At 38.8% G+C, this 20,492-nt stretch overlaps 1 protein-coding gene across 1 annotated transcript; it reads right to left on the bottom strand.

Moving 5' to 3' along the window:
• Window positions 1-13,531: 13,531 nt before the first annotated feature.
• Window positions 13,532-16,330, bottom strand: LOC108374268 (neurogenic protein big brain-like; the record flags this gene model as incomplete). Its single annotated transcript, XM_017630249.1, has 2 exons — window positions 13,532-14,269; window positions 15,597-16,330. Coding segments are annotated over 2 exons (1,383 nt in total), but the record flags the coding sequence as incomplete, so codon positions are not given.
• Between the last annotated feature and the right edge of the window lie 4,162 nt (window positions 16,331-20,492).

Genomic DNA, 20,492 nt, shown 5'->3' with positions numbered 1-20,492 from the left:
CGGATTGGTCCTCTTGGTCAGCAACCGAAGGCTTCTCCGAGACTTCACGCCATGTCCTCCGGAGTTTTTTATTCACCCGGTGAGGCAGTGCTAAACGCACTTAGTTTTTTTGTAGTTTGGCTTTGTTTCTCTCCAAATTGTTCAGTGGTCCGATATGTCGGCATGGGAATTGGGGAAAAATTTGTCTGCTAAGTGGGGTTTAGTTTAAATAGTTTTGTAGTAGTTTTTTTGGCCGAATATTTTTTTTTGTTTTGTTTGTTTTTTTTTGCGACTTGTTTTCTAACAAAAAAAATAAAAGTGATATATACATTTTTCTTTTGAACCCAGCTCACTCCATAGGTCTGCGCTGGCGCTCTTGAGCGCCTTCGTATTGCGATGGAGTGGGCTGGGACTCTAACCCGACACAGACTATCGGGGTCTCAGTTACCCCACATGTCTCAGGGGGGCATGCGTGACTGCCCTTGCTGCATTGCGGCGGGTTGCACTGAGACCGAAAGATAGCTCAGTAAACTTGTACGCGAAGTCCAGTGCACCCTTCAAGTCTGGAGGGGCATTCCATTATGCCGGCTTTGCATTGCGGTTGGGTGTGCTGGACCACATCGACTTTTGTGGTTTTTTTTTGTAACTTAATTTTCCACGTAGACTACATTGTGCATTCCTAATGTTAGGGGGGTCAGCATTACCATTGACTCCTGAAAAATACATATTTCCCAATTATATTAAATTATACCCACTTGAATTTTGCTTACACGTATATTTACCACGTATATATTTAATTAACCCACTTGATATGTTTATTTACTAAAAATATATTTTGATTGTTTTTTTAATTCTTTTGCGTATACGTACGCGGACTGAATAATTATTGATATTTTCGATTTTTTTTTTGTTGAATTGTCGCAATCGGTTACTGCAGTATCGCGCCACTTATCTAAATCTATTGATTTTATTTGAAAACTTTTCTTCTGACGTTCTTTTGGCTTAAGCTATCGAAGCAAGCCTTACTTGACTTTTTCGGATTTTGGTTTGAGCTCTGGGAGAGCCAAACCTTCAGTACCTATTGTAGACTTTAAATTTGGACTTGCCTTGACCTCAAGCGTCACATTTCTTGATTTCCCAATTGCAGTTGATTCGCTGTATGGAAGAGCAGCAAAGGCTTACGCGCAGTAGCTCGGTGCGAGGTAGCGGCGTTAAGTCAAGAGGGGCCGGGAGAAATAACACCCCTGCTATGCCAGCAAATAATCCTCCGGTGATGCATTCACCTATTGCTGACCATACTGGGGGAGTTCCGCCCCCAATTCCAATGGCCAATCCCGCTCCGGGACTTAAAGTTGATAGCCGTCAAGGTTCAAATTTACTTGACACCTCACCACCTCGGACTTCGGTCCAGAATGTTTCCGCTACCTTCATGACAATGCTTTCGGAATGAAAGGAAAATGATAGGTCTTTGCCAGGGAATACCGGCTTTAGTGAAGGTATTGCAGAAGATAGAAGTAGACGTTCTAATGGCGGAGCGCCCGCTGGAGATTCGTGGGTACGAGTGCTTCATCAACTCTTACGTACTTCGCAAGAAGAAATGGGAGCTGAAATGAGAACAATGCGGGAAAATATGAACGCATTAAGTGCAGTGGTAACTGCATCTCAAACTGCACCCAGTGGTCCTAGGGACTTTGCTTCTATCGGACGCAATCCGACACAAGCCACTTAGAATAACCGACCAAATTTTACCCCTAATATTGTCATTAAGCCACAGGATTGGAAGGTATCCTATGACGGCACCGGTAGCGTTTCAGACTTTCTCTTTAAACTCTATACGTTGTGTGAGCGCACGGAATGTACAGATGAGCAGTTGATGGCAAGCTTCCACCTATTTTTGTCAGGGCGAGCTGAGGAATGGTATTGGTTGTTCACTAAGCAGAATCCAGATGCGACTTATCCCTTCTTGTGCTACTCTATCAAGCGGGAATTCGGCACCTTAAAAAGTGACCATGAGGTCAGAAGGCTAATGAATCTTATGATACGTTTCATACTGATATATTAGCCTTGAACGCTAGACTAAGGAAGCCGATGTCGGAGAACCTGTTGATGGACATATTGAAGAGGAACGTTAACAGCAGCCTGAAGTTGATGCTTTTCAATGCTGGTGCACAAACTTTACATGACCTACGTGACGTTGCTAGGAAAGGCGAACAGATCTTGAAGGAGACCAGGAACCTGGTACCCGGACTATTCAGGGCGGAATGTCAACGAAACCTTGGCTATCACACCGGATGAATGGATGGAGAAGTTGATCCGCAAGTCGAAGCGCTAAATTTTCAGAGGACTAGGAAACCGGACTACTCAGGAATACAGTGTTGGAACTGTGACAATATGGGACACTCTTACATCTATTGCGAGGAAGCGATTCGGAACGTGTTCTGCTTCAAGTGTGGACAGAAGGGGGTGGTCACTCCAAGATGCCCCAGAGATCATCGGAGACAGGGAAACCGGAACCCGAGCGAGAAGGCAATCGGGGATTCTCGGTCGGAACCCTAGCCCCCGAAGCAGGGAGTACAGGAGCAGCAGCCACCTGTACTAAACCAAAAAGTTAGTCAGCCTCAGCCAGAACCGTTCGTTTGCATGGAGATGTCAGTAGTTCGGAGAGTAGTACCAGTCCCTCGAGAGTTTTGCCTAGGGTCATCATAACTTTTCCAGATAGTTCCGATAGTTCTGATTCCGAGTGTATGTTTTCTTCTACAGCCAATCCTCTGCAGGTTCGAATTCCTAGGCCTTCACGTAGGAATGTGGCATGCCAGACTCAATTCCCAGTTAGTTTAGAGAAAAGAGAGAAGGATTATGAACGAATAAGGGCGGATATTTTCGAAGAAGAACCAAAACTTGTAGTTTCAGAAAATATTCTTCAGTGTAGGAAAAGATATTCTAGCCGAGTAAATATGCGAAAACTTTTGCAAAGCACTAAAATTCTTATAACACCAGACAAACGGCCGCTAGCAAATATTAAAATACACGATAGTTTCGTAGTGGGTTTATTAGATTCCGGAGTAAACGTTTCCATTCTTGGAAACGGATGCGAAGATTTCCTAAAGAGAAACCATTTAAAATAGCATCCTCTGCGCGCGTTGGTTTTCACGGCTGGTGGAAACTAGCAGAGAATACTCGGCTCGATATCTTTACCGGTCAATTTTAAAAATATTACGATATTAATCCAAGAAGCATACCTGGGGGTTAATTTCTGGAAGGAATTTGCGTTACTACCCAATGTATTTCCAACCGTTTCTTGTTTAGATTTTCTAAATGAGGAAGAGCCAAACTTCCATCAGCTCACACCAGATCAGAAGATAGCATTGCAAGAAGTTGTTGAGGAGTTTCCCTCGTTCGAAAAGCTAGGACTAGGTCAAACCAGTTTAGTGACGCACCATATAGGCACGGGTGATGCGGTGCCAATTAAAAGTAAGCACTTTCCTCTTTCACCACCCAGGCAGGCGGAAGCCTATAGCGAAATTGAAAGGCTACTCAAGATGGGTGTGATTGAGGAATCGAATTCACCATGGTGTAGCCCAGTGGTACTAGTACGGAAACCAGGCAACGTCAGGTTGTGCATTGATTCCAGGAAGGTGAACGCGGTCACAAAGATGGACTCGTATCCGTTGCGCCATATTAATGGGCTGTTGAGCAGGTTAAAGGATACATACTTTATAAGTGGTATTGATTTGAAGGATGCTTTCTTTCAAATCAAATTAACGGAATCGTCTAAGGAAAAGACGGCATTTGCGGTTCCCGGAAAGCCATTGTACCACTTTAAAGTAATGCCCTTTGGCCTGTGCAACGGACCACAAACAACGAGTCGGCTGATGGACAAGGCTATTCCTTCACGGTTAAGAGAGAACGTCTTCGTCTACCTGGATGATCTGATGGTGTGCAGCTCAAACTTCGAAGATCATTTGGAATTGCTGAAGGAAGTGGCGAAATGCTTGCGGGATGCGGGACTCACTACCAACGTAAAGAAGAGCAAGTTCTGCCAGAAGGAAATTCGATATCTCGGGTACTTGATAGGGAATGGTTGTTTGAAAGTAGACCCAGGCCAAATAGAAGCCATAAAGGATTTTCCGATTCCCAAGTCCCCTCGTCAGGTTCGCAGGTTTATAGGAATGGCAAATTGGTGCAGGTCGTTTATTACCAACTTTGCAGATTTGGCCAGATTGCCTTCGAAAGTCACCTGGTCCGTTTAACCTAACTCCTGAGGCAGTCGAAGCATTTGGTAAACTTAAAGTTGCACTCTGTTCAGCGCCTGTCCTGGCACAACCCGATTTTAGTAAAGAATTCGTGATCCAATGTGATGCGTCCAAAATAGGAGTAGGAGGCGTGTTATTCCAGCTCGATGAGGAAGGAGCAGAGCATCTCATAGCCTTTGTATCAAAGAAGCTTAATAATGCTCAGCGAAATTATACGGTCACCGAGTTGGAATGCCTCGCCGCAATGTTAGCGTCAAGCGTTTCAGACCATACATTGAAGGATTGCCTTTTCGAATAATTACTGACCATTCAAGTCTCAAGTGGCTAATGACACAAAAAGAGTTGAGCGGCAGGCTGGCAAGATGGTCGCTTCTATTGCAAAGATACAACTTTAGGATGGAGCATCGCAAAGGATCATTGAATGTTGTGCCGGACACCCTTTCGCGTTTTGACGTGGACGAATTGTCTTCTACCACACCTCTGGAAATTGACTTGGCATCACCAAAATTCGACGGCGCAGAGTACTCGGAGCTTCGTGAAACAATTAAAAACAATCAAGAAGGGTTACCCGATCTACGCATAGTCGACGATCGCAATCAAATGCTCACATGATTCCAATGCTAGTTACCATGGAGGTTGGCAAAAGACTTTAGAGCGTGTTCGGCAGAAATATTTATGGCCGCAAATGGCAAAGGACATACGCCTCTATGTAAACCGTTGCGAAACCTGAAAAGCCGTGATTGTTTCGAAAGTTAGAATATTCCTGAAGGACAAGCAAGATCACATGGACTGGGACAAACATATTCCCGAAATTCTGTCGGTTTTAAAAAGCGATTACCATACGTCGATTCAGAGTTCGCCATACTACGCGTTATTTGGACAAATTATGATACAACGTGCGTCAGCCTATAACATCCTGGAGAAACTGGGTAGTCTAAGACATGACGAAGTCCCGATTACAAGCAGAGCTGACAAGCTAGCAAACATTCGCGAACACAAACAAATATTCGCGAACCTTGAGCAAGTGAACCTTGAGAAAGCGCAAGATAGAGCAGCCAACACGTACAACAAACGTACGAGGGTTGTGAATTACCGGGAAGGACAGAAAGTATTCCGGAAAAACTTCGCTCTTAGCAATTTTAAGCAAGGCATAAATGCTAAATTCTTGCCTAAATATATCAAGTGTCGTGTTCTGCGAAAGGTAGGCAATGCTTTGTACGATTTAGAGGACTTGAATGGCAAACCAATCGGGAGGTGCCATGCATCTGACATCCGGCCGTGACACTGTCATCTGTCACGAAGAGCGATCCGAAGAAAAGCATTTTCTTTCCAAAATTTAATAATCAAGTTTTTTCTCAAATTTATATATATATACGTTTTTCCAATATTAAACTTAGCGATCGGGTAGAACCTTGACCGCCCGCAGACTGCCCGGGGTCCAACTTTGCATGGCTTTTCCTCGAAGCTAAGTCATGTAGGGCTGTAACTCGCATCTGTAACTCTTCCCTACCGATCATTTCTCTGCTGGTAGGGAATATACGTCATTCATTACTACTCCTTAGCAGATGAGAACAAGGCGGCGAGTTCATATATGAATTCGCCCAGGTAGAGAATCGGAACAGAAACGAGCTACTGGACTAGCGGAGGGGCCGTACTGTGAAGACCGACTAAGTTCGGCAATTGGGAGGTGGCTAACTCTAGCCAACGAATGTGAATAGAGTATCTTTTTTTCCTCTTACTGTCCTTTTCACTGGGCACTTTGGCGGTCGGGGACAAACCGCCCAGTATCCTCCCCGAGCATCTATATTCATAGGACGTTCACGCGCGCTCCCACCGGGAGTCGTGAGCTGCCTGACAATCCGCCATCCCATTAGGATTGTTTTTTAGGAGTTTTGACGAGTTCTCCTTATCAAAATGTCTAATGCCTTTCGGAGTTTTGACGAGTTATCCTTTAAGAAAATGTCTCTTGGGCCGCAAAGCCATAATGAATAGGAAACAAAATAAATATATACACGTTTTTCCCAGCCGCCGGACGGCTATAAACTCGCGGCCAAGTGTCCTTTTCAGGACAGCCTGCCCTGTGTTCTTCTTAGCGGTGTTGAACTACTGGGGGGCAGGGTGTTAAGACCGACCAAGTTGGGCAATTGGGGGGTAGGCTTCTCTGGCCTAAAACAATAGAGAACCACCGCAACACCAGACTTGAAATTTTCCCAGAGTTTACTCGGCATAATTCTGACTTAAGCATTTCGCAAAGAACGCTAATTCAACCCATACTTAGTCACAACCGGGATTGAGTTCCGAGTAGAGTATGCTAGGCAAACTCTGACCTAACTTTTATTTTTTTTTTTTTTTCTTTATCAGAATTACGAAAACCACCCTGACGTACTGAAACCCCTCATTGAACCTTTTAAATCATAAAAATCATTCTACAAATGCAAGAATGTTAGGAGTCCGACTCAGTATCAACCAGATCAGTAAGCTTATGGTTTCAGAGACCGGCTGCATAATAACGAGTCCACCCAGCATTACAAGCGAATACTGACGCGGAATATAGTAAATGCGTTGACTTCGATATATTCGTAACATCAAACTTAACTTATTAGATTACCAACACTGAGTCGGACGAACCCTAACCGCCACCTGACGTAACTACGGGGTGTTATTTTTTTTTGTTGCCCGGCTAAAGACTTCTTTTTTTTTGAGACTATATCTCAGGGGTTAGTTGTGCCCCACGTTCTTTTGATTTTACCACCTAACTCTCTTGCGGACGCCTTTCGAAAACAGTTAATCCTCTTTCCTGTTCGCTTCGGTGACGAGTCGTGAAGTGAAGCAGGTTTGTTATGGCTTACTGTTCGCCGCACAAAATATAAATACATTATTCTTCGGTGTATAGCGCACCCGGGAGCATGTCAGAAATTTCACCATCTCATATTTTTCTAGAGCGTACGGCAACGCTAAAACCGCATGGAAGGTCTGCCATTTTGACGATGGCTGTGTTCCTTGCGGATAGTTGTCGCTGATTGTCACTAGTTCCTGCAGGTCTGTTTGCCTACTTTTTTGTAAACTGTCATATTATTTCTTACTTTGAAATCCAATGGTGCATTTTACTAAGAAGCGATACTTTATACTAAAACATTCTGGCGGCAACATTATCAATATTCTGATATAGAGCCAGGGCAATTAGTAACTTTTTCGGCATTCGAACAAATTGAGTTTTGCTGGGCCGACCACAAAGAAAAATTTTGACAGTTAGGAAAAACCCCACAAACGCTCATGCAGAAGCTCTATTTTGTGTGTTGCTGAAATTGTTAAATTTATATCTATTTTATAACTTGCAAGTAACGTACGTTCTTTTCTTTTATCCATTCCATTTCGATTTTCATTTTTTATTACCGCCCACAATATTCAGCCTTATCCTGAGTTTCGCCCGAAAACTGTTCATCCGCCAATAGTAAATACATGGAAACCAAAAGTTGAAAAGTGAACCGGTTCGGAAAAAAAATTAAACTCATGATAAGGCTGATTATACTCAGAAGCTGTCAAAATTGTACCTAGCACATGAGGTAGATAAAATTCTGACGTTTGTATTCACCACGAAACTGTCAAATATGTTAACTAGCAATTTTAAAAGATTTTTTTTGCGGTAAAGTGCTGGAAAACTACTTGCAGAGGAGTCACGGCAACCCCGGATTTTTTTAATATTCCTCTTACTTATTCCTATACTTGATAGGGAATGGTTGTTTGAAAGTAGACCCAGGCCAAATAGAAGCCATAAAGGATTTTCCGATTCCCAAGTCCCCTCGTCAGGTTCGCAGGTTTATAGGAATGGCAAATTGGTGCAGGTCGTTTATTACCAACTTTGCAGATTTGGCCGGTCCAATGACAGATTGCCTTCGAAAGTCACCTGGTCCGTTTAAGCTAACTCCTGAGGCAGTCGAAGCATTTGGTAAACTTAAAGTTGCACTCTGTTCAGCGCCTGTCCTGGCACAACCCGATTTTAGTAAAGAATTCGTGATCCAATGTGATGCGTCCAAAATAGGAGTAGGAGGCGTGTTATTCCAGCTCGATGAGGAAGGAGCAGAGCATCCCATAGCCTTTGTATCAAAGAAGCTTAACAATGCTCAGCGAAATTATACGGTCACCGAGTTGGAATGCCTCGCCGCAATGTTAGCGTCAAGCATTTCAGACGATACATTGAAGGATTGCCTTTTCGAATAATTACTGACCATTCAAGTCTCAAGTGGCTAATGACACAAAAAGAGTTGAGCGGCAGGCTGGCAAGATGGTCGCTTCTATTGCAAAGATACAACTTTAGGATGGAGCATCGCAAAGGATCATTGAATGTTGTGCCGGACACCCTTTCGCGTTTTGACGTGGACGAATTGTCTTCTACCACACCTCTGGAAATTGACTTGGCATCACCAAAATTCGACGGCGCAGAGTACTCGGAGCTTCGTGAAACAATTAAAAACAATCAAGAAGGGTTACCCGATCTACGCATAGTCGACGATAGAGTTTAGTACTTTGTGTTTGACGTGATAGTACTTTGTTTGCCATCAATAAACACTAACATGACGGAGTTACAGTATTCTACATTGATGCGAGCCTCAAAAGCTTTGAATAATAATTGCTTTTAGTTTTTACCGCTCAGGTAGGTGACAGGCCTATAGAAAATATTTCTTAATCAATAATTTTTCAAATACTTTTCGTTTGACACCTATATTATTATACATACTTTATCTTATTAATTTATTGAATTAAATTTTCCAAATTGGTGGCATTTCGACTCAAAAATATTTTCAGTAGTATACCTTCTTAAACCTTTTTAATTTGATACCCATATTGCAATATTTAATTTATCTTACCAATTTAATTTAATTAAATTTTGAAACAGGTGGCAACCCCCCTCAAAAATATTTTCGCCTGTAAGCCTTCACAGCCTCTTTCTTTTGACACCCATATTGCAATATCTAATTTATGTCATTAATTTACTTATACTGAATTTTTAAACAGGTGGCAACTCTCTATTTTTGTCTCGTTTTAACCATCCGGATATTATAAAAAACAAACCAAAAAAATAAAAATATTCAAATCGGTCAAGCCGTTTTCGAGTCTTAGCGAGGCTAACGGAGAGCAATTCATTTTTGAATATAAGATATTTTCTTTTAAAAATGTGCAGGCTCGAAATTGACTTTAGAGCTATGATCTGGAGAAATTTTTTCTTAGAATTTTATGAAGAATCCGAATATGCTAGGAACAATGTCGCAAAAAATCAATCCATACAAATTGACCCGCCCTAATGTACACATATAATATGTATAGGCATACATTAGATTAGACATATATAGATTACTAAAAAACAGATCCACATTAACTGCAATCAACATATGTACGTATGTATGTATTTACATATGTACATACACTGCGATTACGTTATAAATATTGCGCCATCTGTTTATCAAAAGCCGAAATATGTACTTACGCACACATACATACTTTTTGTCTCCTTCCCTCACTTCCAACGCAAGCACGTGTTTGCAAAACGATGACGAAGTGATTTTGTATGGGAAATCATTTATGCCCATATATTTGAATCAAATAGACATACTTAGAAGATATCAACCCTTACTTTCCATATACCAAACGAAAGGAAAACTCTTGAATTTTTGATTAAAGAAAACAAAAACAAAATCATTCGAGCATTGATCGTTCATTCGTTTTTGAGCATTTGGTAATAGAAAAAATTTGCAAATTTTTTCAAAATTTTTTTGCAAAATGCTCAATATTTGGTGAATTTATCTAAAATCTGTATAAGATAATATTTCTATTGCTCCAAAGAATCTATATCCCGAAAATGAAAGTTACATCTGCAAATCGGAAGCTGCTGGAGCACTTAAAAGACTCTAAATTGACCCCAAAATAAGCCAATGTTTACCGTTCTTTTTACGACAGAAACCGAATTGGCTACTTACAAAAATGAATCTGTCGATAGGTTTGGAATTTTATCTTTGAAACGCCACACTCTTCTTTGAAATCGCTTTATTAGTTCTCGTGCAATAAGCGTTTTCGTGAAGCTCTAAAAATTACAACTACAACATTTCAGCATAGCCTCCATATCGAAGCGTAAGACGTATTCTACATCAAAACTAATGACGTCAAAACAAAGGTACTTAGGGGCATTTCATTTGGTGTGCATAATTTTTTTCCTTTTTTTATATTTTTAATAATCCAAAAAATAATAACCAAAAAATATATGAATATATTTTTTTAAATGGTGTTTATTTAAAATTTATTTTCAAAAAGGTTATACTGTATACGTCGCGTAAAAGGTACCTAAATTATCTTTAAATTAGCATCAATAGGTTTGTGATTGGTCAAATAGTTTCAGAGATATTAAAAAAAAATATAAAAGTTTAGCTTTAACCTCTTTTATGTGCTTTAGTTTTTATTTGCGCCAAATAATCTTGGCACGGTTGAAATTAGCATGAAAATTTCATATGAATATTTAAACGGCACATAAGTTTAATTTTAGATTGTTGCTTAAATGCCATTTAACTTTCGTTGGGTTTCAGATCAACTTTATTTAAATATGCGAAATAAGTGGCAACACTGTTGCTTCCTCCTTGAAATTGTTGCTGCATTTGCTTGTTTGTTTACATTTTGTACTGAACAGCTGATTGTTCTTTGGCAAGATTGATAAAAAAACCTACCTATCAATCTTGGTTGAACACCATATTAACTTTCGAAAACGGCCAATGACATATAAAAAATCAAAAAGTTAACTTTGGGTGGGAAAACTTTACTTATTTTTGATTTGAAATATTATTACATTGGTATTAAAATGGTAAAAAACTACTCTGCCGTATTGTTGTAATATTAGCTCTGATCCAGTACTCCATGAACTTACAGGATTTAACACGAACTTGCAGGAAGTTGCCGGAAAAATGTTCCCGTACTCCAAAGTCCTGTAAATGAGAGCGACTTTTGGAGAGTTGTGTAGAGAGTGAAGTTGCAAGATTTTACCCGAACTTTTTCTTCTGGTAACATCATGAAAAGTGTCAAGCATTCACCGGTTGGCGTTTTTATAGGAAAAATGGTTTTTTTGTTCCCGTACTTTTTGTTGTTACTCAATTTTTACTCTCACTTCAGAGAGTAATTTGCTGTTTGACAGTCTTACAGGATTTTTCACGAAAAGTATCGGATCAGAGCTATTATCAACGTGACAAGGCTGTTGATAATGCTCACAATTTATGAAACTTCTAAAATTTCGAATGAAACTATGTTTTTTATTTTTTGTACCATGGGTAATACCAAGGTACATTGAACAGGTAGTATCAGTAGAGCAGCTGATTTGATTTATTTTCAAATTATTTGGTCTCGAAAATGTCAAATATTTTTAATTTTTTCTCACGAAAATTATAAGTTGTTAAAATCCATTTGCTTGTGAAACCTTTTTCCATACAAAACAAGCGATTGAATAGCAGCTTTTGGAACGTTCGCCCAACTCGGCAGCACGACCGCTGATTACTGGGCCTTGCAAAGGATGGATCAATGCTTCGAGAAGCAAACAAATTTACTAGGAAAGAAAGTTGCATCAATTTTTATTTTTTCCAATTTCAATTTTTTTTTTTTATAATTTTTTGTATTTCACATGGCACGCTTTGATTTAGAAGAAAAAATTCAGAACAGTTGTTGACACTTTCGATACCAGAAGCAACAACAAAATACACGCAAATGTTGTTTTTGCTCTACTGATACTACCTGTTTAATGTGCCTTGGGTAATACTATGTTCAGATTTGCACTGCATTTAAGGCAATAAAGTGTTACATTGAATTACTGACTTTGATTTTCACAATAACTCAATTTAGCTTGCACAATTATCATGTGACAACTGAAAATGTTTTTCTTTGAAACTCTTTTTACATATAAGTATCGAAATATTTGAAAAAATTCATATTTGAAAGAATTTCGCTAGATCACAGAATAAATAGTATACATAGAACTCTTTCAGTCAATCGAGTTTTGATTGTAGACTACTTTTTAAAAGACAATTTTGCAGTTTCAAGGTATAAGGAAAATGGAGCTAGTGCTTATTGCAGAATTAGAGAAATACGCAGCCGAAGATCATTGTGGGAGTTGGTACAATAAAAAATTTACATCCCATGGGCTATCTTCATTTAATTTTTCGTTTTGTTTTTCTCCTTTTGATTCTCCATTTTCATGAAATTTGGTTTTCTATTTGAAATACTTTCCTTTTCTCACTGAACATGCCTGGCAAATCTGACTCCATTTAGGTGTAATTAGGTGCTAATTGCACAATTAAATAATCGAGTAAATTTAGCTTAATTGCTTAGATTCCTTAATTACGCATATAAGGTGAACATAAAAACATAATAAACGGCTTACCACACAAAAACAATTTCGTGTGTGATTTTATAGAGTTAACAAAAACTGTAGAATGAATAAAATGAATAAAAATTAATTCCGGCTTCCATCTTAACTCTACGACGAATCAATACGAAATGAGAGTCGTCAACCCATCCAGAAGTCGGTATCAATACCAGTTTAGACCGATTTCTTTTCGTTAATATTTAATAGTTTGTGTCATGGGTTGTCAATAAACTGCAATGAAAATGGTAATTTTAGCTGAAGGACATTCGTATCGAGAGGTGGAGCATAAAAATTTTGGTATCATGAAGGAAGACCACTTAAACAAATTTTTATACTAAGCTCAAGTACGTACGTATTGGCTTTTTTGTGTATATGTATATCATCAGTTCGTTGCCTTTGTAATCAAATCTAGATCAGTTCAGGAAATGATGCGTTATGTCGAATGCATACATAATTCTTTGCCTTGCTAATTTTCCCTTTACAATTTATGTACATAAAAGCCCAATAAACATTCGGCATGGTTAACAATTCGAAAACGATTGGAAACCCAATCTTTTTTCGAGTCTCACCTTCGATAACGAATGTGAAATAGGTTAGTATTCGGTTCGAGAACTAGGCCATTCTCCAGCAAAACGGATCCCTCGTTAACCAATGTATTTTTCTTTCGTTATGAATTCGAAATCCAGCCCACTACCGAATTGGAATTTTAATGTGGGAGAGTGATTTTCTTATATTTCCCTTCGAGAATGAGCTGGATTTCATTTTCTCTCTGGATACTATGGTTCCATTTTTTTTTTCGAACCCATCTCGAGTGTATTTCCAATATACTATGAACGTTGGAAAACTAAGGTTGTTTATGGGTTGGTTCTCAATTCAATATTCATATTGGATATCGAAGACGTTTTGATTTACTTTAATGTTCGGAAAGCGTTTTTTGGTTTATAAACTTCCGTTCAGACAATCACTCGGTATTCACGGGCCCCATCAGCGCCACCTTCAATTGCTTTGCATCGGTAACATGCCATAGTGTGGCTGTTGAGATGTTTGATGTTGTTGTACTAAAATCTGTTGTTGTTGTTGCGATTGTTGCTGCTGCTGCTGTTGCTGTGACTGCTGTTGTGATGTCTGTTGGGCCGGGGTTGCTGATAGCAGGGATTGATTCGAACTCGTCGAGTATGTGACCATACCGGTTGTGATCTGTGGCGGCTGTGACACCACAACTGGTGCAGTTACTTTGCGCTCTGACTGCGTGCGCATGGGTGGCGCACCAACTTGGGAATAATTTGATGGAATTGGTGGTGGTGGTGCGTACATAAGTATCGGTTCGCCACCGGTTTGGTTACGGGCAGGAGGTGTGACTGCTGATCGGTGGTAGGATCCGTAGGAGCTGTCATCCGACTGCGCCGATTGGCCACGATTACGATGCATTGTCATGCCGTATGCCGATTCTGGTCGACGATCATATTTGAGATTACCATCGTGTGGATTAGGATTTTGACGAATTCCGTATACGGACTGAAAACCTTGTTGGCCTTCCTCACTAGTGGGCTGCCGTCGATGAGGAGTAGGTTGATGTTGATGAAGTTGCTGCTGTTGCTGATGGTGTTGCTGCTGTTGATGGTGGTGATGAGCAGTGATCGGACTTCTACCACATTGTGGTAGATCTACCACTTTTTGGAGCATCCACCACATCTACCACACAAGGTCTGAAATCTACCACATATTCGCATTTTTGAGTAGTTATAATTTAGCACCACATGATTTTCTTTATTTTGTTAATTTGAAGAGCAAAAATTGTCCAACACTAAACACTATGTGATAACAAGTAGGAAAACGATATCGAACCGAAACTATCGAAATAGTACTCATTTGCAGTATCGATGTAAAATTATCGGGTTTTAAAAATATCGTAATCAAAAGACTCGATATTCCAAATATCGATACAAAACAGAAAAAATTAAATCTGAATATTGGAGTCATTTTCTATTAAAGAATTAACACTTTGCACTTTAATAAGTACATCACTGAAGGCGCGCCACATACCAACCTAAGATAATTGACATTTCTGCGCTTTAAAGCTCAAAATATATCAATATTGCTTTACATATAAATTCCAAAGTAAGTAGGGTTATAGTACGACATAGAGTTGCAAGATATGGAATGTTTAAAAACAATATTAACTACAAAACTTTCAATAGAAATTTTAGTAAGGACAAATTTTTACATTTTGGAATTTGGAAAATTAACTTTCAATATTTCAAATATTACTACAAAAGGTTTTATACAAATAGTCTTGCCCAATTCTCAGAGTTTTCAATTTTGACGTTTTCATTAACTTTGTAATGTACATTTACGATTCGATACGATACAAGGGTTCTGGTACTCGATTCCAAAAAATAACGTTTGAAATCTTTCGAGTAAAAATTATCGGTATCGAATGGCAAAAATATCGATATGGTTTCATATCGTATCGAAATTCGTGTCCCTAATAACAAGAATGATAGTATAAAAGATTTCCCGGCGGCGATGAGATTTCTCAATTAAAAGTAAACAAAGTCGAATGGGAGGAGAATAGAAACCATGAAACAGTGAATTTTCTCAATATTAAATTTTTCGTCGGGAAACGTGATTTTATTGTGTTAAATTGCAAAATATATGATTAATAAAAAGAATTAATAAAGAAAATGTAAAAAATCGGCGATTTTTGTGAAAATTAGCACATTACAGTGCATCTAAAGTTTTTAACGCGTTGTTTACTTTTACTTGAGGATTGTCAAAATAGGCAAAATCCGAGTTAAAAGTTTTTTCTAAAGATTCGAATTAAAAAGTTTTCAGTTAAGGTGAAACCTTGAAAATTTTTTTAAATTTTTGTAAAAAGTTTGATCCAAAACCTGAGATATACCACATTTTTTCTAAATCAACCAACAGTTTTTCCAGAATCTACACACAGAATTTTTATTAAGTCCGATCACTGGTGATGAGGTTGTTGTTGCGAGTGTAGCTGATGCGAATGTTGTTGTTGTTGCTGTGATTGTCTCGTTGATCCCCTTATGCCGTAAATGCTCTCTGAACGCTGCTGCAACTGATTCTGTACGTTTTGATTTTGCAGATTAGATGATTGAGCCTGTGTTTGCGCTTGTGTCCCTCGCATGCCGTACAAGCTTTGAGCCGGTACTAAGGGACCTGGACGAGGAACGATATCGCGATTTATTGCTGCGTTACTCTTTGCATAAACTGACTGTGAGCGATTTAAATTGGTGCGGGTAAGCGTAGGTGACCGGCAATATAGGGAGCGAGTACCTCCGTATAATTGTTCTGGTTGGTCGAGTTTATTTAGTGGAGGGGCTGTATATAAGTTCTGACAGTAGTTACCACCAGTAGGAATGGTGCCAGCGTTGCTTGCGATTGTTGATTTGGTATTTGTTTGACCGCGGAGGTATGTGCCATGTGAATATTTAGCAGGCATGTGGGGCTTTTCAACATCCACATCATAGTTCATATCGTCCTCGGAATGAATAGAGAATGAGTCACTATCTACATTTGATTTATGTGCTCGTGAATTTCGACGCAAACTGAAGACATACTCATAAAGCAAACCTGATGAAATACCGCCGACAAGCGGACCGAACCAGTAAACCCAGTGATTATCCCATTTATTTAAAACAAAAGATGGACCCAACGAACGAGCAGGGTTTAAATATGCCATCTGAAAACATAAGACAACATAATCAATCATCAAAAAGGTATTTATTCATAAATGAAAAAAAAACGCTTGGTTAGGAACTCGACTTTAATAGATAACTAAATGAAGAACTACACTGTAAAGAAGGAAGCGAAAGTGACTAAATGAACCGTATGCATAAAAACTAAGCAATTGCTCTTTCTTAAACCTTAAACTTATATTTATTTGAACAAATCGAGTAAAACGTCTGAAATTTTAAGAAAAGCATTTGTTTAGGTTTTATGCATACGGCCCAATGTTTATTAAAGGCTATTACTATGTATGTATGTATGTGTATGTAGATATTTATTTCTATATAGACGGTGATACTGCAAAACCTTCTATGACAACTATTACCTTTGGTGCTTAAATGATCTGCCACCTGTAACTTATCGCTTCTGCTTGTCGCTCATCTTCATCAGCCAAAGTCAGATAGTTCTGCCATTAGTTTATGGGAGTATAACGATTCAAAGATGCATTCCGGTCCAGGCAACAGACTAGACTAGACTTTGCAATATTACTGACGACATATAAAATATATCTTCCATAAATTTAAAATTAAAGCATTATAAGAGCAAATTAAAAGTTCACATCTCCAACACAGTTTGATTTCTGAACCACAGTACTACGGTCACTTACCCCATCCGCTTAACTATCTTTGTTTTTACCACGCTTTTACCATTTCAGAATCTTGCTTGTCCAGACGTAGAATATGCAAAAACTAGTCTAGACATCTACTTTGGCGAAAGTAGTTAAATATTTAACAGCCGCATTATTATTAATACGCCCAAAAATATGCACTACGCTTTAGCGGAACCGCACGATACGATTTCTTTAGATGAAATTAATTGCGGCTATATGTATGTATTTACATGCAGTGATTGCATTTACTACTACATAGCAGCAGTAGCTACTAAACTCCTGCGCAATTCCATTTAAACGGCCTAACAAGACATCCGATCGCCGCGCAAATACTTTCCCTCCTTTACTCTCATCGTTCGGGTCAAGCGTGAGTAAGCATAAACCAGTTTGTGCAAGCGTACGTAACCCTGCAAAAAATTGTGCGACTAATCTCTAAAGAGAGTATTCCGAGATTACACTCAATCGGGTACAATTGGGCCTTAATTAGTCGCAACTAGTCTCATACGGGTGCTAATGGAGGTCAATTAGTCTCGACTCATCCCTTATGGGTATAATTGGAGATCAATTAGTCCCCAACTCATCTCTAACGGGTACTATTAACGATTTAATGATATGTACGCACTTAGTCAATGAAATTTCATGTGCGACGTTGGCACACAGAGAGAGTATTCGCCTAACAAAACTGAGCAACCCGGTTCGAATCTCAGCTGGCGCAAATTTTTATTTTTATTTTTTAAAAGTGACTAGTCGCTTTTTATACCCTTTCGGGTATAAAGGTGAACAATTAGTCTCTTCATAGGACATGCTCGAACAAAAGCTATCAGTTCATTCCATATAAAGTATCAAAAGTGGTATTAGTCGCATGCTCTTTTGCGATTGCTCCCGGAGTCATCCCGGATTAGTCTCATTTTTGCAGGGAAACTACCGTAGTAGTAGTAGTACTTGAGTATTTTCGAAGAAAACGTACATTTGTGGCAAGAATGATAGAAGAATTTTCTGGATCGTGCATTTGTGGTATCTGAATAAAATTAAGGACAGGATTGTAGTGGAGCGATGAAGAGAGCGACGAGCAAAACGTACTTTCAACTAAAATGCTAATATACATACCTAAGTACATATGTATGTATATGTGCATAGATACGTATGTGCATACATAGATACGTATGTGCATAGATACTAAACTCCTGCGCAATTCCATTTAAAGGGCCTAACAAGACATCCGATCGCCGCGCAAATACTTTCCCTCCTTTACTCTCATCGTTCGGGTCAAGTGTGAGTAAGCATAAACCAGTTTCTGCAAGCGTACGTAAACTACCGATCAATAGCAAGACGCGCAGAGTATTTACTTTGCCTTCCGCAACTACTGCGAGTAAAAGGTATTTGACAGTAGAGTACTCTACTGGTAGTACTTGAGTATTTTCGAAGAAAACATACGTTTGTGGCAAGAATGATAGAAGAATTTTCTGGATCGTGCATTTGTGGTATCTGAATAAAATTAAGGACAGGAATGTAGTGGAGCGATGAAGAGAGCGACGAGCAAAACTTACTTTCATCTAAAATGCTAATATACATACCTAAGTACATATGTATGTATGTGCATACATAGATACGTATGTGCATAGATACCACGGTGGAGAGAATACAGAGGTGGCGCCGATGACGATACCGCTACTCGGCTCTCAGTGATTTTGACAGAATCAGCTGTTTTGGTGACGTCATAGTAGAGAAGACAGCAGTAGTGATGTGCTGAGTCAATACTTTTAAGTACCCAATACTCTCGATACTCGGTACCGAAACATTTAGGTTTCGAAAAAAAGCACACATAGGCCAAAAATATGGAAAAACGCCTAACAAAACCCGAATGTAAGAGCCAATAGAGCTTTTTACTGATTCAAATGAAAGATGTATATATGTCGGTTCGATGCCATAATACAGAGAAACCCTTACTTTTTGAAGCATTTTTGTTCCAGCTGAATCGGACGATATCGTTTTTGTAGGCCTGGGACAGATTCTGTAACCAGTTAACGACAATTTTCGAATCGGTATCGGTTTTGTCGACGTTTGATATCAAATATTTGTAAGTCAACAAGTGCGATATCGATCCGAAACTTGTCGCTTACTGGCTACAGAATCTCTCCCCTGAAAGGCTTCTTCATCCGTCAAAGTATTTTTCTTGAACCTTGGATCGACTAAGGTTAAAACTGATAAAATAATATTTTTCTGTGGCGATAAGTTCAAGTGTTTTAGCTGATATCATATAAATTAGTAATGAAAGTTTTTTCTAAACCTGAAATGCATATAATGGCGAGGGTTTAATGTAAATAATCGGTATCGGATACCGAAAAGGAAGTATAGGGTACCGAAATCTTTTTTAAGTATTGGGTACCGAGTATTGGGGACAATTCAGCACAACACTAGTCGCCCTCATTCTCGCCGCTCTCAGTTGTCAACTCTACGATGACGTCACGCTAAAATTACTCTCACGAATTCTGCTGCAATCGGCGCAATCTTGTATTCTATCATTCTTGCATAGATACATACTATGTGCATAGATACGGATGTGCATAGATATATATACATATATGTGTCCGCATATATTTTTTCTCGTCACTTGTTCTGTCGCTTCACTGCAGCAAAACCAAGTTGTGGGGAAAACCCCGACGATATGCGTACAATTGAAACCATGGGTTTGAAGATAGCGCAAATTGATGTGAAAATTTCAATTTCATATTAAATATATTTATGTATGCATGTACATATGTACATATGTAAAAATGTAGTTTCGATTTAAAAAAAATCGGATAAAGTTTTTCTTTCGCCATTTATTTAAAAAAAAATCAGTGATCTTATGCGTCTTCTGAACGACTTCATACATTAGCTGTCAAATTCAACTCTCAAAGGTACACACCAACATGTTGTCTCAAATGATCAGAAAAATATTACGATCATCTAACACGCAACTATTCAGTTGATCAGAAGTACGCAACAACGCGTTCAGAAGGTGCAATCGCACCAGTTACTGAGCTGTTGCGCCTTCTGAACGTGCCCAATGAAAATTAATTTCTCTTGAAATCAAGTTATATGGCTGCGTATGTATGTACATATGTACATATTCCGAAATTTTTTTTTATTTGAAAAGGCTCTCAAGAAAAACTAAAAATTCATATAAAATTACGCACAATAAATAGAAAATAAATTTGCTTCTATAACAAATTTCTTAAATCAGTATGCAGCTCTTAAGAAAAAAATGCTCGTACGTCTCGTCGCTACCATGTCCAACTATCGAATGTGAAAATCGGCACTTTTCAAAATTTTGATTTGCCACTAATAATTTTATTTCGTATAGCAGCATTGCTTAAGTTATTGATTTCGACAACTTATTTGTTGGTTAATGACTGCAAATAGTTTTATAGAAAATTAGAAAAAAGAAATAATACTTTCATAAAAATTTAAGTACATACATACATAGATTTAAAAAGCTGCTTGAATATAAAAGTTTTATGAA

This window comes from Rhagoletis zephyria, unplaced genomic scaffold (assembly GCF_001687245.7).
Source record: "Rhagoletis zephyria isolate East Lansing unplaced genomic scaffold, Rhagoletis_zephyria_1.1 Rzeph_scaffold_07528, whole genome shotgun sequence".
NCBI lineage: Eukaryota > Metazoa > Arthropoda > Insecta > Diptera > Tephritidae > Rhagoletis > Rhagoletis zephyria.
This window is presented reverse-complemented; position numbering and strand designations above follow the sequence as displayed.